Source organism: Caretta caretta, chromosome 2 (genome assembly GCF_965140235.1).
Source record: "Caretta caretta isolate rCarCar2 chromosome 2, rCarCar1.hap1, whole genome shotgun sequence".
Taxonomy (NCBI): Eukaryota; Metazoa; Chordata; order Testudines; family Cheloniidae; genus Caretta; species Caretta caretta.
In genome coordinates this window covers 66,596,947-66,622,651 of record NC_134207.1, presented here as the reverse complement: position 1 = coordinate 66,622,651, position 25,705 = coordinate 66,596,947, and the positions used below count along the sequence as shown (strand labels likewise).

Genomic DNA, 25,705 nt, shown 5'->3' with positions numbered 1-25,705 from the left:
TTCACAGTAATAACATTTGGGTAACAGCAGGTCTGTGTGGAATAAGAGTAAATTTTGATCTAAAGTAAAGACCAGCCTTGTAATGAGGTACAAATGTGAAGTATTCACTGGAGACTAAAAGTATCTTATACCACTGTCATATGAAATATAGGGCAGGGAAAAAAGGACTATGTGCTATTCAATCATGATTCAAATTTCAAAACTTAGGTTAATATGGGGAAAAATCTTTTGTTTTGTTATGGTAAAGAAAGGTATCAGTTTTGTTCATCAGCAATATAAAATTTCTGTTTGACTCAGTGCTTTGCTCTAACACTCAAAGGTGCCAAAAAAATCAACCATTTAGGTCAGCCACAAGATTAGTCATGAACACTGAATTTAAACTAATATGAATTAAGCTGGTGAAACAAAAGTCTCTTAAACATGTCCTAGCTAGAACAACAATCTCCGACATCATTTTTATTAGCACTTGCTCTATTAATAAGAAACAGTAGCTGCATTCTACATGATATGGAAAATGAAAATAAAACAGGTGTCCGATTTCCTACACTGCATTACAGTGGCATATTTTGTTTAAGATATTACTCTCTCATGGGCTGCATAACTAAAAAAATATAATTTATGAAAAAATACGTATTTGCTCAGGCTTTGATGAATTGGGGCATAATGTTAAATAATTATTCATTACCTTTATTCTTCTGTCAAAGTGGGCAAAATCATTTCTTTTTATTGCTTTTTTATATAAGGACCCAGGCCCCTGTGACATCCATTTTATTTTAAACGAATGCTTCTATTATTCCACATCTGAATAATTACAGCTGACATCATCTGCTCTTTGGTATCCTAAAAGAGCTTTAGCTCTAGTCCACTGTTACATATTGCATGCACAACATGAAATAAAATACCTCAAGATTTTGAAAATATTTATTTTAAAAACAGCAATGAAATTGTCTGTAATCACATTTTCTGCTCTCCTTTGAAAGCTACATTATTCAATATGCCAGTGGTCTTTTCCATAATAGCAACATATTAGAAATTCATGCTGCTCTAATACCTCTGAATTCATTGATGTACTGCACTCCCTATAGACCTAAAGAAACATTTCTGTTTCAGTGTCATATGTCCTGCACACTACCTACTGATGTGATGGTTGTCAAAACAGTTGTACAGTAGCCTTTGAATTCAAAGTGTGCCTTGACTGTCTACTAAAAATGACAATAAACCCAAGTATATACATTATTCTGGCTTTTGTTGCCAGTACAAATAGAGCATTCTGGAACTAAATCCCCCAGTTTTATTACCTTTTAACATCGCTTCCACTTTAAACTTCAAAACTTGAAATTTGAAGCATTCGGAGAAATTGAAATCCCCTTTATTTTTTCTTGTAAATGTTCTATACAGCATTATAAGCCACACTGTTAAAAAAAGCCTGTTACATATAAGAACACTCTAACAATCCTGGTGTTTTCTTAATGTAAAAGCTGCACTGTGAAATTTAATTCTGATTGCCTAGAAAAACTCTTAAGCAATCATAGGACATTCAACAGACCCTGGATGGGTGTGTCTATAATTTTATGTTCAGCAAATGAACGCACAGAAATATTTCAATTTCTAGCACCTTAAAAGGCATTTTGCAGATACATGCATCCTCTCATGAGAAATCTGTGCAGACAGCTTTATTTGCAAATTTCTAGTGGGTATTTCTGACAGTTTTAAGGAGCATTTCAGGAAGATTATACAGCACCTGGAAGTATAGACAGGCTGACATCCACCAGAAACTGAGACAGACCTAAGTTGTAAGGGATCTGCCTCAATTATAGCACATGGAAAAAGGCTCCTTATTCTCTTCCACCACAGACAAACCAACATGCTACAAGACAATTAATGTAACTTTATTATCTGATTATACCCAGATAGCTAAGCAATCTGAGATGCAGGCAGATCTCAGTTATGTCCATGTTAAATTTCTTGTACATAACACAGTTCTTGGCTTTGACTTGAGGACCTAGACCCAGCTTTGCAATGCCAGAAGAAATTCTGTACAAATATTGAGCTCCGTATGTCTAAAACTACTATATAAATGAAATGTCTTGAGAAATCTGCATTTGAAGATACTGTAAAAAAATGAATGTGTGCATGTTGCTTTGGTAGAAAACAGAGAGCCAGATAAGAATATAGACGCAAACATGAACTGACAGCACAATGTAGGAAAAGGGAAATTTTAGTGATGTTTTCGAATAGTAGAAAGTGACAGAGACTTCAATCAATCTCAAAACTTCAAAGCAGGCTAATTCCCAATTTGACTGTCAGATACTGTAAATGGCAGTGGGAAAGTCCCATCTCCCAGCATTGTAACGTTTTTTAGAAAGAAAATTCCCACAGTGTAAAAAAATCCATAAGAAACTGATCCTTAATGTGAATTCCCTGAGCTGGTACCAGGTTCTTATTTTGTGTGCTTAAGCACTTCTACAGATGAAAACTCTTACAGATACTGAGTCAAATCCTGCAGTCTTTACTCTAAGGGCTTTCAAATGGGAGCTTTTCCTGAGTGAGATTTTAATAAACCAGCAGTTTTAGTGTGAGTCTGTTAAAAAGCTGCTTTTGAGTGAATAGTGCACAATAACTTCTAATCATACTGAGCCAAATTCCAAAGGCATTAGATTTTACTCAGTCCTTACTCAAGCAAATTCTCATTTTACAATGGCAAACACTTGCTAGCTGAGATGAAAGGGAAACGCCGCGATCTGTACACCCAGTATTCTCCGGCTTTGTTTGTTTACTTCCGTCAGCTTAGCATTAACTAAGTCATTATCTAAAAAAGTGTAACCCGAGCTCTTGTCAGCCAATTGCAGACCAACCAATAGTTCAAATACAGAATAAAAATGTAGGCATCATTGCTAAAATATTGATATAGCTTGAGAACAGGTTAGCAGAAAAGATGAGAGTAAACAGGCCAAATTCAATGCAGTTGTACCTTACGTCAGAGCTGAATTTGATCAAAACCCAGTAAATTCTAATACAGCTGACATCATCTGCTCTTTGGTGTCCTAAAAGAGCTTTAGCTCTAGTCCACTGTTACATATTGCATGCACAACATGAAATAAAATACCTCAAGATTTTGAAAATATTATAAACCCAGTAAATCTAATACAGAGGATAAATGGGTCAAGAACAACCCAAAGGTTCAATGCTAAGAACAATTCTACTGAAAATATTTATTAGCGACCTGGGAAATGGAACTAGTTGCCTGGTGTCCAAATTTGCAAGAGAGAGTGATATATTAGTGAATATATGGTAACAAGAATTTGGACAGGTTTGAGAAATAGATAAAGGAGTTTCAGTGTCAGGAAATATGCTAGCACACTTTGGCATATATTATTGGTATGGATCAGGGTTAGACAAAACAGTAAAAATGAAGCTTAAAGGGTGGTGATGAGTAATATCAAAAAGGTAGAATGGTGTGCAGAAAAAGAAACCTTTACGTTTCTGGATTATATAAATAAGGGGGTATGTTTCAAATGCAAATAAATAATGCTGGCTCTTCACAAAATCATCTGTCTTCCTTGGTGTTGTGGAACACCAAAAGCACAGTGGAATCACTGTCTTCATTGCATAGTTAACTCAAGTTATCTACACTTGAGTTAACTGCTCTCAAGTTAGTGTCCCATGAGTAAGAATGCAAAATAACACTCAACCTGAATACAGTGATTGTGTTAGCTCTCAAACTGCGCTAACTGGAGTTATAGTATATACCACGACAGGCCAGCCAACTCCAGTTCAAAGCTCTACCACACTTGAGTTAAAGGGTACTGGGTGTGGACAGGACCTGAACTAGGGGCAACACTCAGGTTATAACTAACAATTCAGACAAACCCCGTGTGTGAGAGAACAAGGGAGAGACTGCAAAATGGAGAAGCTCAGCATGGGATTGGAGAAGAAAGGAGGACAGACTTCGGTCAGAAATACAGTTATAAAGGCTTTCATCCCAGAGAAAGCTGTTCAAATGTAAATCAATCTGCAGCGTGACTTTGTGGCAACAGATACAATACTTTATTTTAAAGGCAAAAATGAGTCTACAGTACCCTTGGAACACACAAAAATATATTTGGAGGTACTGTATTCAAAATGAATAGGAACATGCACTTGCCATAAGCCTGAGGAATCTTTCCTTTCTTGACTACACAAATTCTGAGTCCATGTCTTTGATAAAAATAATACTTTTAATTTTACATAAATATCTTTTTCCTACTCACTGTGGACAGGTAACTTTTGGTATCTGCACTTGAAACTAAAATTACTTCATCAACGTACTTCCACAACAATGAATATCTCTCTTTAAGGATATAAGCAGTAATATACCTACATTCTGTGCAAAGAAAATTGTGGCCCTATAACAAATTGATCATGGTGGAAGGTTATTATGGGTCATAAGAGGAAGGAGACATCCATAGCCCAAGAAATGATGCCTCGATTATCATGTTTAATTTACCTATCATGGTTCAGGATTCATTTAGTAAATATAGCGCCTTTTCCCTTCCAACCAGTGCATATTTCCTTTAATTTACTTCTGTTTTGTCCTGATCTACATAAATTCCCCAAAGCAGAATTGTTTAGTTATATTATTCAGCTTTTTTGTATTTGCCCTTGATCCAGTAATTCACTGTGACAATCTACAGACTCTCAAGGCCTTTTCTTCATAGTTCTTTGCAAAAGACTAATGTGGAACATCAGTGCTTAAAAGAATGCTTAGTTTCCAACCATAGCCCAGGCATAAAAGAGATCAGTTCAATGAAACATTGCTTTTACTCTTTATTAAAGTGCGAAGTGCTAGTTCTACTTTCTTTAGGTATTTCTGATTCTTAGATCTTTTCACACCATTCAACTCTTTCTTTTTCAAGGAGGCTGAATAATGTATTTCATACGTTTTGTAGAAGTCCAAACAAATTTTTGAAAATATCCCAGAAATGTATCTGTATTCCTCTATGAAAAACTTTTCCTCCCATACAATATACCCTTGAGGGTCATATTCTGCTCTAAAATATGAGGACATAAATTGGTGTATAGCTGGCATACAAAAAGTTTGCAACTTATTCTTAATGCCTTGTGAAAAACAGGATATTTATGTGACTTTGCACTTCTTATAATCAATTTAACCAATATAGAAATGACTGAAAATATAATTATTCTTAGGACCAGCCCCATAATCACTATTCGATAGACTTAACTCTCCCAATCACTTCAATGGGAGCTGTGTATGGACAAGGACTGTGAATTGTGAAAAGGCTGCAAGATTTGGCCTAGAGTGAAAAAAAGACATTTGCTGTTTTCCTAAAGTACAGTAAACAAGAAAGGAAACAGTACATTTCTGTAGATCTCTCTGTATAGACAAATCAGAATAGAAAGAACCTGGTAAAGAAACACAGAACATAAATCCTGCTTCATCTGAAGTCAATGACACTGGCCTGATTCTGTTCACAATAACACCACCATAAAGCAGCAGTAATTCTATTGGAGTTAATGGGGCAGGATTTCATCCTCTGTAACCAGAGTAAAACTAGGGACAGAGAAGAACCAGTTGTGATGATTTCAGGGAGACCTGGATATAGCCTACTGACAGTATTTTAAACAGATATAGATATCCACATTTAAAAAAAAAAACAACCTAAATTAAACTAGCCCTAAAATCAAAGACTAAAAATTCTTACCACAGAAAGTGAATTTGAAAGCAGTGTCCCATCTTGGCCAAGCATGTTGGACACTGTAATTTCAGGTAGGTCCATGTTTTGTGGATGGAATGGAAGCAGGCCGTTATGGTTCATTGGGTGACACAGAGAGTGGTACCCAGACTCTACCTCATTCAGGTGCACCAGTGAGTGGTCAGGTAATGATGGAGGAGTTATGGGAGGTATGTTAAAATCTTCACTTTCAAGACTTGGACCAGGAAAAGGCTGTAAAAAGAAAATACAGATATTGTTTCAAATCAAACAAAAATTAAAATAAAACAATAGTTACACACAAACAAACTAAAACCCAATCATCATACATTATTATGTAGTAATTTCAACTTAGCAAAGAGAGCATTTTAAACACTCATACATTATAATGGTAGAGTTTAAAAATTATGTATGGAATAAAAATTGCCTCAAAGGCATAACAATCGCTGGTACTTGCACAGTTCCCATTAGACAGATTTTTTTTTTAAGAAGAAGGTGAATGCAAACAGATTTCAAGGGTCCTATTAAAATTTTCCAAGAGTCTTCATCTAGGTGCATAGCTTTTTCATGGGAATTGTGGTAAAGGAAAGCCATTTATAAAATTAACATTGGATCAAAATGTTTCTTAAAACTCAGATCAAGAGTTACATACTGAAAAAGAAATTCTGTTCTTTTGCTACTCATTTTAGTTTTATATAACAACCATACATTCATTCTACTACAAAAGAAACAAATTCATACAGAAATGGCATGCACATTGTACGAATATTCAAATATATTTTATAAAAATATAAAGTAATTATATCTGAAGAATAAAATATAGATGTTTTTCTTAGTCTATAAACTCACACATACATCTATTTATGCTATATCTAAACAATGTGTTCCATGATGTTATTGTTTAGTCTTTTACTGACTGTTGTTGCTGTTTAAAGTCATGTGGTTTAATCTGATGCAAGGTAAAGCTACAAGTAACGCTAGAGGAATATACCAAGGTAGATAATTGATTTTATTTGTTTGTGATCTTCCTGAAGCAAGTAGGCTCATTTGAGAATAAGGAAGGGCAGTGTGGACATGCTGATATATTTTGAAGGGGAAAGTGAGTATTATGGTTGGATATGACTAAAGTCGGACTGCATAAGAAAGGAGAGGTGTGAGGTGAAAGCAGTTAATATCTTGGGCGAAAGGAATCATGAAATGATAGAGTTCATGATTCTAAGGAATGGTAGAAAGGAAAACAGCACAATAAAGATAATGAAGAAGGCAGACTTTAGCAAACTCAGGGAGTTGGTAGGTAAGATCCCATAGAAAGCAGCTCTAAGGGGAAAAACAGTTCAAGAGAGTTAGGAGTTTTTCTAAGAGACATTATTAAGGGCACAAGAGAAAACTATCCCACTGTGTAGCAAAGAAAGGAAGTGTCATAAATATAAAGGGAAGGGTAACCACCTTTCTGTATACAGCGCTATAAAATCCCTCCTGGCCAGAGGCAACATCCTTTCACCTATAAAGGGTTAAGAAGCTCAGCTAACCTGACTGGCACCTGACCCAAAGGACCAATAAGGGAACAGGATACTTTGAAATCTTGGGGGAGGGGGCAGGCTTTTGTTTGTGATCTTTGTTTACGTGTTTGTTCTCTCTTGGGACTGAGAGAGGCCAGACAGAAATCCATCTTCTCCAACCCATCCTAATCCAAGTCTCCAATATTGAAACCAGTATAGGTAAGCCAAGCAAGGTGGATTAGTTTATCTTTTGTTTTATGTGAATTTTCCCTGTGTTAAGAGGGAGGTTTATTCCTGTTTTCTGTAACTTTAAGGTTTTGCCCAGAGGGGGATCCTCTGTGTTTTGAATCTGAATATCCTGTAAAGTATTTTCCATCCTGATTTTACAGAGGTGATTCTTTTACCTTTTCTTTAATTAAAATTCTTCTTTTAAGAACCTGATTGCTTTTTCATTGTTCTTAAGATCCAAAGGTTTGGGTCTGTGTTCACCTGTACAAATTGGTGAGGATTATTATCAAGCCTTCTCCAGGAAAGGGGGTGCAGGGCTTGGGGGGATATTTTGGGGGAAGATGTCTCCAAGTGGTCTCTTTTCCTGTTCTTTGTTTAAAACACTCGGTGGTGGCAGCATACTGTTCAAGGACAAGGCAGTTTGTACCTTGGGGAAGTTTTTAACCTAAGCTGGTAAGAATAAGCTTAGGGGGTCTTTCATGCGGGTCCCCACATCTGTATCCTAGAGTTCAGAGTGGGGAAGGAACCCTGACAGGAAGTATGGCAAGAGACCACCCTGGCTTAACCAGGAGATCTTCAGTGATCTGGAACTCAAAAAAGAGTCCTACAAAAAGTGGAAACTATGTCAAATTACAAAGGATGAATATAAACAAATAACACAAGTTTGTCGGGACAAAATTAAAAAGGCCAAAAATGAGATTAGAGATACAAAGGTAACAAGAAAACATTCTACAAATACATTAGAAGCAAGAGGAAGACCAAGGACAGGGTAGGGCCATTACTCAATGTGTGTGTGTGGGGGGACACACAATAACAGAAAATGTGGAAATGACAGAAATGCTAAATGACGTTTTTGTTTCATTTTTCACTAAAAAGTTTATTAGCAATTGGACATCTAACAATGAATGCCTGTGAAAATGAGGTAGGATCAGAGGTTAAAAAAGGGAAAGAACAAGTTAAAAATTACATAGACAAGTTAGATATCTTAAGTCACCAGGCCTGATGAATACTCAAGGAACTGACCGAGGAGATATCTGATCCCTTAGTGATAATCTTTGAAAAGTCATGAAAGGTGGGTGAGATTCCAGACGACTGGAAAAGGGCAAATATAGTGAAGTGACAGTCTATAAAAAGGGGAATAAGGACAACCCAGAGAATTACAGACCAGTCATCTTCACTTCAATACCCAGAAAGATAATGGATCAAATAATTAAACAATAAGTTGGCAAACACCTAGAAGATAATAAGGTGATAAATAACAGTCAACATGGATTTGTCAAGAACAAATCATGTCAAGCGAACATGATAGCTTTCTCTGACAGGGTAACAACCTTGTGGATTGGGGGAAGTGGTAGATGTAGTATACCCTGACTTTAATAAGGCTTTTGATACTGTCTTGCATGGCCTCAAACAAACCAGGGAAATACAAACTAGATGAAACTACCTTAAGATGGGTGCAAGACTGCTTGGAAGCCTGTTCCCATAGAGTAGTTATTAGTGGTTCACAGTCAAGCTGGAAGGGTATATTGAGTGGAGTCCCGTATGGATCAGTTCTTCATCCGATTCTGTTCATTATCTTCATCAATGATTTAGATAATGGCATAGAGAGTACACTTTTAAAGTTTGTGGACAATACCAAGATGGGAGGGGTTGCAAGTGCTTTGGAGGAAAGGATTAAAATTCAAAATGATCTGGACAAACTGGAGAAATAGTCTGAAGAAAATAGGATGAAATTCAATAAGGACAAATACAAAGTACTCCACTTAGGAAGGAACAATCAGTTGCACACATAAAAAAATGGCAAATGATTGCCTAGGAAGGAGTACTGCAGAAAGGGACCTAGGGATCATAGTGAATCAAAAGCGAAATATAACACTGTTGCAAAAAAAAAGCAAACATCATTCTGGGATGTATTACCAGCAGTGTCGTAAGCAAGACATGAGAAGTAATTCTTTTGCTCTACTCCATGCTGATTAGGCCTCAACTGGAGTATTGTGTCCAGTTCTGGGTGCCACATTTCTGGAAAGATGTGGACAATTTGGAGAAAGTCCAGAGAAGAGCAACAAAAATGATTAAAGGTCTAGAAAATATGACCTATGAGGGAAGATTGAAAACATTGGGTTTGTTTAGTCTGGAGAAGAGAAGAGTGAGAGGGGACATGATAACAGTTTTCAAGTACATAAAAGGTTGTTAGAAGGAGGAGGGGAAAATATTCTCTTTAACCTCTGAGGATAGGACAAGAAGCAATGGGCTTAAATTGCAGCAAGAGCAGTTTAGGCTGAACACTAGGAAAAACTTCCCATCAGGGTAATTAAGCACTGGAATAAATTGCCTAGGGAGCTTGTGGAATCGCCATCATTTTTAAGAGCAGGTTAGACAAACACCTGTCAGAGATGGTCTAGATAATACTTAGTCCTGCCTTGAGTGCAAGGGACAGGACTAGAAGACCTCTCAATGTCCCTTCCAGTCCTATGATTCTGTGCATACAGTCATGTCAGCTCCCAATGTGCTGATTTATTCACTTGTGAGGGAGTGAGAAGGAATGACCTGAGCACAATATTAAACATGTGATTTGAATTGAGAGTTACTTGATGTCCAAATGTAGTTGTTCAGCCACAACTTGGTGTGCAGGTTGGTACAGACGTGCATTGCTCAAGAATGCATTCCAGAACTCCTGGGAGAGTGGCTTCTGTTCCCCTATCTCTTTTCCAAGGATGCAGTGTCTGCACCTCTCCCACCCACAGACATGGGGCCATTCCAGAGCCTGTGGGAACCAGCCCCACACCTTCCTGTCCTCTTTGTGAAAGTTAGGGCATCTGTGCTAACTTTGTGAACTCTGTGTGCTCAAGGACTCCAACTATGTTTAGCTCCTGCAAAAAGCCATGAGGAGATAACAGACTGCTCCTTTTGTCCTCTTCCCCTGCTCTCCTTCTGCACCGATGCAGGAGTGGGCATAATTGAGCGAGTGTAGCAGCTATTAGGAGCATATTTATTCCTTAGTTTAGTATAATATCGCAGATGGAGACAAGCATGATGTGTAAAGCCATTGAATAGAAGGCCAAGAGAAGAAGCAATATTCAAAAAGGTAGACATCGTGGAATTTTGTTATTTATAGGTTCATAAATTCCAAGGCCAGAAGGGCTCACTGTGATCATCTAGTCTGATCACACAGAACTTCCCCAAAATAATTCCTGGGGCGTATCTTTTAGAAAAACGTCAAAACTTGATTTTAAAATTGCCGTATTAGTGGGTCACCAAATCGAATTAATAGGCAGAAAGTTTAAAACAAACAAAAGGAAGTATTTCTTCACACAATGCACAGTCAACCTGTGGAACTCTTTGCCACAGGATGTTGTGATGGCCAAAACTATAACAGGGTACATAAAAGAACTGGATAAGTTCACAGAGGATAGGTCCATCAATGGATATTAGCCAGGATGGGTGGCTATGTAAAACCATGCTCTGAAGTGTCCCTAGCCTCTGCCAGAAGCTGTGAATGGATGGATGACAGAGGATGATGATCACTTGATGATTACCTGTTCTGTTCATTCCCTCTGAAGTACCTGGTATTTGCCACTGTAAGAAGACAGGATTCTTGGCTAGATAGACCATTTGTCTGACCCAGTATGGCCGTTCTTATGTTCTTATCACAATAACCCACCTGAGGTTATTCTAAACTGTTGCAGCATGGAAATAAAACCTTTAAACTGGATTTGCCACCAAAGATTTTACATGTTGCTATTGAGCTGTTCAGGTATTGCTGAAAACCTGAGCAAAGTAAGCTTCTACAGAACAGTGCATCTTGCCATGGCCAAAGGGGTGTTTTTTCACCAAAGTCCAAGGAGCTATGACCATTTTCACCAACTAAGGATCTGTCCCTGCATGAGGATATTTTGGTGTAGGGTGAAGCATCAGGGTTAAACTCATATATGCAAAAGTAGAAATCCCAAGGAATTGAAAACAGGTAAAGGAAAGTGGAGGAGTTGGCAGCAATACTATCATGTATAATATGAGGAACTTGTATTATCCCTGTCAGGTGGAGTAACCTCACTCTATGGAATTCTCAACCTAGAAAATTAGCCCAACCTGCTCACCTGCCCATTTAGATCACATAGCTTGTGGTGTGGTTCTCCACAGGGATTTTGTTCCCTAGTAGACAGATGAATATTGGCATATTGAGTTTCTAAGTCTTATTTCTCCCTGTATTTCCATACTATGATGTTGAGACTCCACCAAGGCAGGAAATGTGGGCATCAAAAACAGAACCTTAATGAATGGAGTGGAAACATGCCATTAACAAAGAAAACAAATTAGGTTTATTCAAATAATATAGAAATGTATATGCTGAATAATAAATAATAAGGTTATTGTGCATTACTGTATACTAGCCACTAGTAAATTATTATCCTACAGAACAGCTGAAATAAATTGTCCCTGCCACAAAGAGCTTACAGTCTAATTTCACATAAACACACACAAAAAAAATACAAGAACAGAGAGTGAGTGGGGAAGAAAGGAAAGCGGTAACATCAATAAGGTTTTATAGCTACTCTGGACAAGTTTTCATCACACTGCACAAATAGCCCATCATTGAGATTTGGCTAACATGCATATATCATGAGTCTTTTTGACAGTTAGGTTGCTTGGGCCTGTTGGGAAGGATTCATGGGCTGTGTTTGGGAGGAGGCTGGGTCGGAACTGCATTTTCTTTCCCACAGCCCCAGCAGCAATTCAGCTCCTCAGGAAATCTTTTCCCCTCACCTCTTTGCTGGGTGTAGGGAGGAGTTACTGCTGGGGTTTCTCTTCCTCCTCCCACTGTCTCCCCAAGGGAGAAGAGTGGCTCTTGGAGAGGTGGTAGCAGGGGAGAGGGAGTACTGAATGGGAGCTCTCCCCTCCCAGTTTTTTCAAGAGGAGGAGAAACAGCCAAAGGTGCATCTCTCCTTCTACCTTGCTGGTGAGAGAGGAGGACGAGTATGAAGGTGTGGCTCTCCTCTCCTTCTTTCACTGCTTGATCAGGAGGAGGAGAAGGAGTGCCTCTTCACTCAGGGTTCCTGCTGAAGTCAGCTCTCAGCAGCAGCCAGTACAGGCAAATATTCGTAAGCCAAATACTGGCCAAATTTCCATTAATATTCAGGCTATTCAGCAAATTTGCTATTTGATTTGTCCATATGTTTAACAACAGAGCTTTCACTTTAGACAGATATTGATTTGCTGTGTTTCAAATGTATGCCTAACTAGTAGTATCAACAACTAGACAACAACTGCAATACAATTTAACTAAGGGCTTGTCTACGCTTACAGTGCTACAGTTGGGCCATTGTAGCGCGTAGTGAAGAAGCTACCTATGTTTTCGGGAGGGCTTCTCCTGTTGGCATAGATACTCCACCTCCCCAAGAGGCTGGAGGAGAAGCCCTCCCATCAACATAGCGCTGTCTTCACTGGGAGTTAAGTCCGTGTAACTGTGTCAGTCAGGGGTATGGAAAATCCGCACCCATGAGCGACGTAGTTATACCAACATAAGTTTGTAGTGTAGACCAGGGCTAAGACTAAATGGTTATTAATATATAATTATGACATTGTAACTTCATTTACTATAATATAAATGACACACTAGTCTCATAAAAATCCCACAATCCTAGTTGTAGTGCACACAGTCATATATACATGTAGATTAAGAATTATAAATATGAGGTTACCATTTATATCCTCTTCATTACATTAAAAGCAATAATAATAAAAATGTATCATGCTATGGTTATTAGTTGCAAACCAGTTATGGTGTATTTGATAACACATAATCTAACACATTTTTGTCAAATTATACTGTATAAACTTCTTAAGATAGCAGTAGTATAGTAGTAAAGAAAATAATAAAATGTCAGAATACTATATAATTTATGTGGAAATTAATTACTAAGCCATATTAAATATATTGCAATAATACTATGGCTGTATATGAAAAGTTTTGTCAGTTGTATAGTATTAATATCTGCTAAGAGATGACTTCAACTGTTTTTTGCATTTTTTTTTAGAAAAATAGGTTTGCCTAATTCATAAAAGTGAGGAAGAACCTAGTTCTATAAAATACTATGAGATAGTTGTTTAGCAATTTAGTTATGACGATTATTTTGCTAAACTAATATTTCATACCCAATGTGGGCATTGTCCTGTTTGGGGGAGGGAAGGGTTTGCGGGAGGAAGGGGAGGTATTAATCCATGCAGGTAGTCCAAGAATAACTTGTCACCACTACAGTTTGTCTCATCTGTGAGCATTTTGTGGACACTTGTTGCCTGCAGTTCGCAGGTATAGCTCATATCTACTCTCACCTTGTTTTATAAGTAGGCTTGGAAAGAATAGCTTATCAGTAAATGACAATTTCACCACACACACACAAACCAATGAAAAATATTTTAATTTATAATAAAAATGTACAGATATGCAAAGTAAGAAAAATGCTGCTTGAGAACTTAGTTTGATTTAAGGATATTTACTTTGAACATATTGACATATGATGTTGACAATTTATGTTTTAACAGTAATAAAACTTGAACTTTTTGAATTTCAACATCATCTGTTGCAATTACTGACTGATCCCTCATAGTTTCCCTCAACTGTGAAAATTTAAATAGATAAAAAAATTTAAAATGCTTTTAAAATATACACTGATATTATTGGTCAAAATTATGAAAAATAATAATTGACGTATACCAAGCCTATTTATAAGGGATTATTAGTATTACATTTTGCATGCAACTTAATTGTAAACCTCTTGGTCATTTTCTTTCCAGGGTCACTGTAGTATTGGCACAATTCTACTATATCCAGGTAACCAGGTGATAAGTCTCCTTCACTCTGCTAGGCAAAGCAGCACCAACAAATTGCCTTCCTCTTAACTTTCCAACAAGAAACAGCAGCAGTGTGTCTTTTCATCTCCTCACCACAAAACTGCAAGGGGACTTCAGCACTGGGTCTGCTTTTCTCCCTATGGCCATGGGATGGCGAAGTTGTTTATCAGCTGTTGAGCACTGGGGAGAGTTCCTAAATCTTTATTACATCCAGGGAGAGACTTCTTTATGAACACCATTAAACGCCATTGGAATGCATTGAACAGATCAAGGCTTTGCTTCTATTTCATCATAAAGGGGATTTTCATCACATCTGAATTTATTATAAACAGGTTTGGGAGTATTTAAAGTTGATTTGGTCAATAATGGGAACCTTAGAACAGAAACACCTTGAATTTTAGGTGGGTGGTGTTGAACCTACACATACTGTTTTGGTCCCAGAATAGATCTCAAATCAGATGGAGTCTGCACTCTATGGTTCTAGTTTAATGTTTGTGAAATCTCACAAGAAGTTATTTTTGTGACATTTTAGCTGATCTCATGATACTGATACCATCTTGGCCTGCAATTTCATGAGAATAGCTTGCAAGATTTTGGCACAATTGAACCCAAACCTTAACCCTGATTCAGCTGCCAACCTAAATCCAAGCTTTTGCTTAAATCAGCATTCAGATCTGAACACCAAGCCAACCTGGCTTCTTTCTCATTTAAATTTCTCTTTTGTGCCAATTAGCCTTGTCAAACCCTGCACCAATTTTATGGATTTTAATTGTGCTAAATTCTGGAAAGGAGGCAAAAATTATGTTTTTGCAGGTCAAATGGACAAACACCAAACTATTTTTTGTGTGGATTATTAGTCAAATTCAAGTGCAGTGATTCTTGTCATCGATAGGAATCCTTTCAGTATGTGGCAAAACCAGGCCAATACATTTTATTTCCATTCTCTCACACACATTTGTGTCCTCTGATTGTAACAGGAGTGATATGTGAAATGGCTGTACGACCTGACTATAATAATTAAGGGAGAGGGTATAAGAACAAAAAAACACCTACATTACCAATGGTGATGATGACTGCAAATCAGAAAGCAAACCATATTTACGATTGTATTGAATGTTCTGCATCAATGGTTAAAAAGCAAATGGAGAAAGACAAATGAAAGCAAAAGACATTTTAAACAGAGTGACCACAGGAGGCAGCAAACATCCAAACATCCAACACAAGCCCTCTGTGGAAAGAGAAGAACCATTACTATATAAGAATGCAGAAGATATCGTTGACCAGGTAAGTTTAACGGATGTGCTGGATGGCTGCATCACTCATGCATGCACTCAACAAAATATGGTATTATCTATAAATCCTTAAAAATATGGTCTTCTCACATGCATACACAATTTAAATAAAAATGAATGATATTTCTAATAATATGGAGTGTGCCTTAATTTCTCATTTACAGTAAGGCTTCTCCATCTGAACTGTGGAAAAATGCCAGGTTTTAAAAGATAGATGCTTCAGGATGTCTCCTCTTTTATTACTGAACACATTGTTACATAACTCAAATAGTTATGAATTGAAAGTAATGTAAAACAGCATGCTCAGTAGAGGAGGAAAAACAATAATTTACTTTATACACATCTGAAAGTTAGGATGATGCCTTTGACAGTGATATTTCCATGAATATAAACAGGATCAACTTATCTCTAATTTCTTAATGGAGGACCTTCAGAAGTAAGTGTGTTTCAGCTTTTTTTGTCTCTGCATGAACAAAAGTTGATAGCTTGAGACTATAATGCATTACTGTGGAAACCTTCGGTCTCTTACATAAATCATCTTAACACTCAGCAAGAATTGTCCAACAGTGCCATTGATATGTTCAAGTCAATGATCCTGCAAACATTTTTTTTATGTTTCTTCATATGTTAGACATAAGCAGTAAATCATATTCATTTAAAACACACAATATACTAATTTATCAAGCAACAGCTATCAAAAACATATTACTGGGGAAGGTACAATTTTTTTTTTTACCCATTGTGTTAATCAATTTCCCTAATTTACATTAGGTAAAGGGCAACGCCTCAAGCAAAACATTAATTTTCCAGCATGAGATGAATTCCATTTTCATAAGAAGGAGAATATGCTGACAATGATACAATTGATTTAAAATAAGCACAATTTCAAAGTCAACAGAATTATGAAAAGGAACACTGCTTTTTCAAATGAAACATTCCACTCCTGAGAGTCTCTTTTCATTGTTTAATTCAATTTTAAATATCATGCTATACAAGTTTGTTTGAAAACAAATGTGCTTTATTTATGAACAACATTTTACATTTAAATGCATTAATAGGTGACAATGAGCTATAAAAAACTATAGCTATAGAAAACTATAAAAGATTACAAGACTTGAGCTGTAGAGATACCGTAACCTACTAAAAGCTCCAAGGCTTCACCCTTCCCTACAAAGAGGTAACTTCCTATTCAGAAAGTTTATATCAGTCCATTAGAAAAGTACAGGTTTTTGTTACAATTATCAAACAGGTCAAGACAGGAAGAGTTTAAGGCAACCCAGGGCCATAGGCACAAATGGGGACTCCCTCGGCCCTGACACCATGACCTTCCCAGGCCCACCTCCAACATAGTTCTTCCCCACAACCTTGGTGTGGCAGTGGTGGCACAAGCCATTCACTCATGAGCTGTCTGCTTGGCTGTGAAGAGGGCCGACCACTGCTCCTCTTTGGGTAGGCTGGGGTCTGTCCTGAAGAGGAAGGGACTCATTCCCCACCCACCCCTCTGCCTGTGGGAGCCCCTACTGTCAGTATCCCAGCAGGGCAAAAACGAGGTATCTGAGTGAGCACCCTCCAAATACACAAAGTGTCTGTTTCGGTGGTGGTGGAACTTCAAACCAATGGATTATTGGGTTGTTAACAACAGAAGAGGGATATGACAGTTCACAACTCTCCAAGCTATTGTTTCGGGCTGCCTACAGACTCAGGCAAACAATGCTACATCAGATACACTAAGGCCGCATTTCCAAGATTTTATTTAAGAGCTAGGTCTGGGAGTTTTTTAAATGAAAACTGGATTCTGAAGTCAGTGTGGGATTCAAGAAGCTGGGTCCAGAGGCATGTGCCTGTAATCCCTGTGCTGTAATCTGGCTCTTATATTAGAAGATATATTTCTCTACATTGGTCACTTGCATTTACTGCATTTCTTTTTTCTTTGTAGATTTAATATTTTTTAAAGAAACTGAGTAAAATTCCAGTTTTAAAAGAGTTTGTAAATGTTTTTAAAGATCCTCTGAGGAAAATGTACCCAAATTAGGCTTGAAACAAAGCACCACAGAATAAAATTGAACACGTTCAGCACCCAAAGATTTTAACTAACTTTTTTTAAAATCCTGTTTTCACAAATCTTACTGCTTGAAAATGTATATGATACACCACATTTAACCTGTCAGAAGCCTCATTAGCATCATTGACTCTAAACTGGCAATCAAGATGGTGTGCTTTTCAGGTGTTTACATTTTCAAAATGCTCTTAAAATAGCACTATTATAGATTTACATGTAAGTACTTCCACTTACTGGGCAAAAACTCAGTTTAAATTTCCATATCCTCATTGAATTCCCTTAGACCTCAATCACTTAAAGTTGTGATAATGCTGTGTATAGGCCACAGAATGCAGAAGGATAGAGACCCCCTCCCTTTCTATTAAAAAGGCTGAAGGACGGTGGAAAGTCTCCCAATATTTTTGGAAGGAGGCTGAGCCAATCTAGTATCCTCCCTCTCCCCCAACTGTGTAGAAAACTCTATATACAATGTCTGACATTCTGTGGTGTATACATGGAAAGAAGGGTTAATGAAGAAGGCTGGAAATAGGCAGAACTGAAACATAGCTGCTCTTCATAACTCTTTTTGGATTTCTCCTCCCACCCCGCCCTCATCCAAACACAGAGAAACACCCACGGGACTTAAAACTGATATGAATATTTCTTATTCATACTAGTAGTCCCATTGACTTCAAGGACCTGATCCTGAACCGTAGTTAATGGGACTCCATATGGGCCCAAGATTCTGTGGTAACCGGTTCCAACGAAGGATCAGGGCACACGTGAGCAAGGATTATTCATATGAGTAAGGCTTGCAGTATCAGGCCTTCTGTTAATAAAGTAGTGTGTAATGTAAGCAGTGAGAATTCTGAGAATTAAACTTGCAATAAGCCCAATTGTACTTATATTGTACCAGCTATCAGTAGCTATAGTTGCTATTAAGACATTTTTATAAACTGCAAGAAATATGTGAGCTATTACAAGATATAATTCTGAAAAACAGACTTCTATGAAACAAGCCAATTTAAGACGAAAACAACATAAACAATAGTAACTTGTGTGCTCAAGTGAAGCATCTTTTTAATTTTGAGTAATGAAGATGTCAAACCAAATGCTAGAGTAGTTTAACTTAATTAGGTGGCCTATTTTTCCAGGCAGCCTTTCATTTCCCATTGAAAACTCAGCTTGTATGCAAGGCAACAAGAGCAATTTTGTCTGTAATGAATACCTCTGGGACTCCACAGAGTAATCATTTGAATGTTACATTGAAGACTGGTTTGAGTAACTAGTTTGGGCTTGTTGAGATGCCAGACTTTGTAAGACTAACTAGATTAATCAAAGCATGCCATCTTATCGTTTTATTAGGTCAGAGGTCAATAGGTCAAACTGACTTTACTGCTGTAGCCTTTGCCAAAAGGGACAGTCTAATAGTAATTGGTCTAATTTGTAGTTCAAATTCATGTAATCCTCAGACATTTTATGGACCAAAAAAGTTCATTTTATATGAAGCTCTGCTGAAAGATATTGCCTTTAACATTTCCCATGGTTATTTCTCATAATTCATGTATGCTACTGTCCTGGAGAGAGAATATCCTGGAAAGGAAACTACATAACTAAAATATATGATGTCTGTAATCTGTTTTCACATATTAAAAACGTTGTACATGAAGAAGTACAGGACAATTTAAAGAATATCTCACACTGGTTGTCCATTAAATAGAAAATTTTTCTAGTGTTGTGTATAGAAAAAAAGCAGTAAAATTACTGTTATGATATGGGAAGAAATATACCCAGCACTCAGATTGAAAATACATCATTTGATAATTGATTTTCTGTTTATCTTTTTCATGGTAAAATAATGGCTTTTGTTATTTTTACTTTGTTATTTAGAGAGGGCCTATCAATGGAGCTGCAAAAGGTCTCCTCCTAAGTTACACCATTTTAGTTGTTTCTCTCCTGATGCTAATTCTTAAGAAAAATACTTATGATTTATACACAGAATAATTGTTTATACAGTGTGATCAAATCTCATAATTGTATCAATAATCTCACAATATTTTGTGTTTATTCTTAAAGTCCCAGCTACTGGAATCAGGTGATTACATCAAAATCAGCTTTCTTAAAAAAAAAAAAAGTTTCTAGCCCTCAGGGTTGGAAAAAAACAAAACAAAACAAAAATGACCCTAAAGGCTTGAAGGCAGAAGGCAAATAAAAGGTGTTATGTTTAAAATTTAATGACGTTTTTATCCAACCTCAAGATTTTGGGGGGGCCCAATTCATGATTTTTGAAGGCTTGGGACTGGCAATACTGTTTATACTATTGTAATTAAGGTGTATTTACATAATTTCCTCAGGGAAGGGACTTTGGCCTGATCCGTGAAGGTACCTATGAACCTAGCCCCCAGATTTAGATGCCTAAGTCCCACTTTTAGGTGCCACTGTGATCCGCAAAACTCCTGCTCGGCAGCCACTGAACCCTGTAGGCACCTAAACTCACTGCCGACATTTTTGCACTAAAATTGCCTTAAGTTCTTAAGTTTCTACATCTGGGTATGCAGGGCAATCCAATAGGCATGCTCAGATGCCACGTAACTCCACAGAAAACAGTTGGGGCAGAGGGAGAGGTGGAAGAAGAAGTAGGAATCTTATAACCTTTAGCCCAGTTGTATGGTATATGGGAGACCACCTGTTCAAATCCACCCTCTGCTTTATGAGAAGGGATCTGAACAGAGATCAGGTGAGTGCCCTGAACTATAGAGGGATTCTCACTCTCTTTCTCTGGCCCAATTAATATGTAATTATTTAATTACTTGGAACACCTTCAATAGGAAAGATTGAGGGAGATCCTCATAAGAATATGCCATAGTCCACCCAGCAATCTGGATTTAGGGTCCTGTCTCCATCAGATGGGTGGGACTTAGGACACACCCCTCTCCTCAAAAACTCCTATTGGCTAGCTTAGGTGGGAAGCTGCCTAGCGTGATGGCTTTGTGGATCCCATTCTAAGGTCTGGTCTACACTGGGAGGGGGGGAGGCGAGCTAAGTAGGTCTAAGTTACGCAACTTCAGCTACGAAAATAGCGTAGCTGAAGTCAAGTACTTAGAGCTACTTATCCCGGTGTCTTCATTGTGGTAGGTCGACTGCTGATGCTCCCCCATCGACTCCCCCTACGGTTCTCGCTCCAGTGGAGTACTAGAGGCGATAAATCGACCCCAGCTGGATCGATTGCTCCGGAGGTTAGTGTAGACGTGCCCTAAAAGATACCCATCTCTCTCCATGCATTGTGTAGGCAGCCTAGGCACTTAACCCAGGCTTTGCGTATCACAGTGTTGTTCCAGTGATTTTTAGGTGCCTAAAAGTTAGGCATCATGACACTCAACATTGGAACACCTAAGAACCTTTATGGATCCAGGCCTTTGCCTTCTTGGTGTTTGTACAGAACAAGGTATGCTGAGGGCACTAATCAAAAGAAATAATAAGTAATAACATATATAAATATAATATGTGCTTTTTTAAACAAAACAGGATCATTTACATTGTCTTCTGGCACAGAACTCTGAACCCGTTTATTTCTACATATAATTTGATTCAAATCATTTCAGTAGAACAGGGGGAAAGAAATATTTTGGCTGAATTATGCCCTTTCTGTGGTATTTGAAAAAGCCCTTAATTTGAAGACCAATAGTCCATAATTTATTCTAGTCACTTTAGTTATTTTAAGAAACCTGAGGTATTCAAATATGGAAAAAATTCTAAGGGCAAAATTCTATCCGTGAATGCACATATAGTGCATACATCTCCTACATCCTTCAATGGGGGCTCTACACAGGGATCCAAAGGTAGATTTTGTCCCCAAGCACATACAAGTGTTCTTTTCAGAGCTATTCTGGTTTCCAGCTTTTTAAATGTGTGAGCTAATTTTTTTTAAAATCACTAAAAAAATCTCTAAAATAATACTGTCTAGCCCCTAAAATCAAAACTACACTTTTTCTGTTCTTTTAAACACAGTTGTTGATGCACCATCAGGTATAGCATTAACAGGATTATCTTAATGTTCTGAGGATCTTGTGATGAACAACCATACCTCATGCGGGGACCTAAAATGGTGCCCTGAAAACCTAGCCCTCCACAGGATAGGAGTGGCAAACATATAATTTCACCAGTCTTCCTGCCCACAACTACCTAACCCTATTATCCAACCCAACTTCCCTTACTCTAAACTACGTTGCAACAAGTGACTTACTATCTCCCCCTAGGGGAAGTTAGGGAGAACAGAAGGAAATAAGAAGTAATGGGTAAGTCTACAGCTGTGTGTTAGGCCACTGGTGAACCAAAATAACTTTTTATTATGATGACCAATGTTGTCCATTATTTCCTTGCACTCCCCCAGTCCGTGTGTAGCCATCTGTTGTCTCTTGTCTAATACTTAGATTGTGAGCTCTCTGAGGCAGGTCAGTGTTCTGTTTGTACAGTGCCCAGCACAATGGGGCCCTGATCCATGACTAGGACTCCAAGGTGTTACTGTAATATCAAGAATACACATAATAATAATATAGCAGGAAGGGGCATGGGAAGTTTTTATTAACACACAAACAGGATCAGTCTATCTATTGTACATCTAAAGTACCTATCACTATTGGTTGTAGCAAAGATTAGACTGTCTCTGCACTGGGCCAAACACTGCTGATGGAATTTAGGCGCCTACAGGGTTCAGTGGCTGCCGAGCAGGGGTTTTGCGGATCACAGTGGCACCTAAAAGTGGGACTTAGGCATCTAAATCTGGGGGCTAGGTTCATAGGTACCTTCACGGACCAGGCCAAAGTCCCTTCCCTGAGGAAATTATGTAAATACACCTTAATTACAATAATATAAACAGTATTGCCAGTCCCAAGCCTTCAAAAATCATGAATTGGGCCCCCCCAAAATCTTGAGGTTGGATAAAAACGTCATTAAATTTTAAACATAACACCTTTTATTTGCCTTCTGCCTTCAAGCCTTTAGGGTCATTTTTGTTTTGTTTTGTTTTTTTCCAACCCTGAGGGCTAGAAACTTTTTTTTTTTTTTTTTTAAGAAAGCTGATTTTGATGTAATCACCTGATTCCAGTAGCTGGGACTTTAAGAATAAACACAAAACATTGTGAGATTATTGATCCAATTATGAGATTTGATCATACTGTTTAAACAATTATTCTGTGTATAAATCATAAGTATTTTTCTTAAGAATTAGCATCAGGAGAGAAGCAACTAAAATGGTGTAACTTAGGAGGAGACCTTTTGCAGCTCCATTGATAGGCCCTCTCTAAATAATAAAGTAAAAATAACAATTTTACCATGAAAAAGATAAACAGAAAATCAGACCCAGTATATAGGAGAGGGATCCACTCACACTCTGCCAATAAGAGTTATGGAACTGCTGGGATGGGGAACAGGAATCCCAATGCAGCCAATAATTCCTCACTGGATTTGGTCCTCTCTTTTCTTCCCATTGGGGCTGTGGAGGTTAATGCAGCCACAAGTCACAAACTATACTACTTGGGAGAGAAGCCGGGATTTGGCAGCTGTGTGTAGTCTATACAGCTGCCCCCTTTACCATTCATGTCCATGGAGCCCAGGCAAACTACAAAGGCTCAGAGGGCTCTGTGCAATGGAGTTTTATATAATATTATGTATTGTGTCTGGAAAGAAATTATGTAATTTTATATTGTGTTGTATTTGACTCACAAATTATATGAGGAGGGCTTATATGACGAACAATTTGTCTCCATGATTCCAATTACATGCATAGAACACAATATGCTAGTAAGAATTTGCTGTGCAGGGCAGTTGGCATAGCTTTGTTTTAAAATGGTAAATATTCTCAGACTGAAGTGCAATTAGCAATGAAAATGTCATGTAGCTTTATTATATGTTTGCTAGTATGGACGGTATAACTCATTTAGAAGCTGCTTGCAATGTGCAATCCTACACTGAGTATATCATAACCAAAAATACAATACTTACATACATATATAAAATATATCCAGAGATAGCAGTGCCAAACAGCCGTTTTGGGACAGTCTAAAAGAATATCATTAATTTTCACTGTATACTTACACTTCTGGCTCAGTTCCAACACTGGCTTTCTGTAAAAATCATTTCAAGTATAGAATTATGTTGTTTGCTTGCAGCAACATCACAGGAACAGTAGTGAGCCATATGTTACTACTTAGCAACTTAGTCTATAAGTCCCAAAGCATGTACTGATTTGAAAATTGAACAGAAATGATAATTGTTGAGTGATGCTGTGAGGCAAGTTGTCTTGGATTACCAGGCTATGCAGATGTTTGATGTTACATAGAAAAAGAAACAAAACTGTATTTTTCCTGTTTGATGGCTGGATTTTTATTATGTTAGCCTAAAGGGGATAAATTGATTAAAAACCCTTACAATAACACAAGGTGATGTTTCCCTGAATATGAACACATTCCAGTAAACAAAAGGAATTTAGAGTGCAAAGTTCAGCTTTCCAAGATCATTCATCACAATTTTGATGTCTAAACTTTATTTCACTCTGCAATACATACTATCATCTGAATTCTTTGAGGTATTGGGTTTCAGGAAATATTAGAGAGCAAAGTTAAAATATGAAAAGATAATTATCTAGTTACCATTCATAGTTTCATAATTAAATTATAGAAATGTCATGTTTGTTTGATAAGATTTTTTTGTGGAAGATCAGATGACTGGAACAGAAACAAAGCACCTAGTAAACACATTCTGAAGCTTCATAAAAGATTAAAACTAGTACTGTTATTTTTAAACACTTCAGTTTAAATTATCCAAACTATTCACACACAAAGTATATAAATATCAACAGAAGAAAATCATTCTAATGTATAATGTGAATTTGCAATCCTTTATTCAAAACTATATAAGACAGACGATGCTCTGAAAGGTAGCAGCTGCTTTATAACAGCAATCATTCACAGAGTTTGTATTTCTACTGTTTCAAACAAATTCAATTAGCCCTTGCACTTCAAAACCCTTAAGGCATAAATGAGATGCTACTAGGTTGCTTTAATCTAATAGTAATACTAAACTTGTCAGTACAGTTTTTGGATTAATGGTTAGAAAAAAATTAGTAATATAATTTTTCATTTTTTAATCAAACAATTCTATTCAAAACTACCTCTGGATCTTGGAGGGTTCTTTGCTGAATGAGTTCAATCATACAAGAATCTTAAATTTAAAGTTCAGTCTTCCAAAAGCATTCTTACAGTAACTTCAACAGCAGACAGGGAGGTAATGTGGTGGGAACATTCACATTTTAAAGACTGGCTTTTTGACTGACAATATAGCTCAGCTCACATAAAAGATAGTTAAAGAATGAAAGAGAATAAACCTATAAATTAAATTTGAGTAGATAAGCATGACTATCTAAAAACACTAGTTTATAAAGATATTTAGCTCTCAGTATCATGTCAGTTTCCAAGACTGTTCATTCAACCTTGGGATTATACCCATCTATCTGATAACTCATGTACAGACAGGATGCAAACAAACTAATTTCCCACTTAACAAGATACCTCCATGTAAGCCCATAGTTTTCGTCATGCAGAGGAGTATCAGACTGTCCACTATTTAAGATGGGTACTGGGCTACCTGAACCACTATCCTGATTCTTTATAGCATTCCTATGACCCCAGCTTAAATAATGGGCCTGTGCTGCTGTCACTATGATTCACTGACACAGAACTGAAAATGACTGAAATATATGGAATGTAACAACAGAATCAGAATTCAAATTCTCCTTCAGCATCTGGCTGCATTCACTCACGCACAGGTTGTTTTGCTTTTGTTTTTAAAAAGCTACGGCAATCCTTCAGTTTTACAAGTTTAAAATAAATTAAAATGAAAGTAACTTAGATGAAAAAAATTTCAACATGTGGACATATGCCACATTTTAATGGGTTCTGATAATTTACAAATTGTTCCTTGCAAATTCTCCATAAAAAGGACTCAAAATATATTGGAACAACGTAGACCATATTATACTCTTTTGACTGCAAGACAAACCTCAGCACTAGATTTTGAGAGACTCGTTATGCTAAC

General features: G+C 37.3%; 1 protein-coding gene across 5 annotated transcripts in view; it reads right to left on the bottom strand.

Annotated features, from left to right (window-relative positions):
• TOX (thymocyte selection associated high mobility group box) overlaps positions 1 to 25,705 on the bottom strand; it is a 276,879-nt gene that overhangs the window by 112,942 nt on the left and 138,232 nt on the right. For all 5 annotated transcript variants that reach the window (XM_048840750.2, XM_048840746.2, XM_048840747.2 and 2 more), the window contains one exon: positions 5,703 to 5,945. In XM_048840750.2, the coding sequence (XP_048696707.1) occupies positions 5,703 to 5,945 (243 nt within the window). The remainder of the gene's footprint in view (positions 1 to 5,702; positions 5,946 to 25,705) is intronic.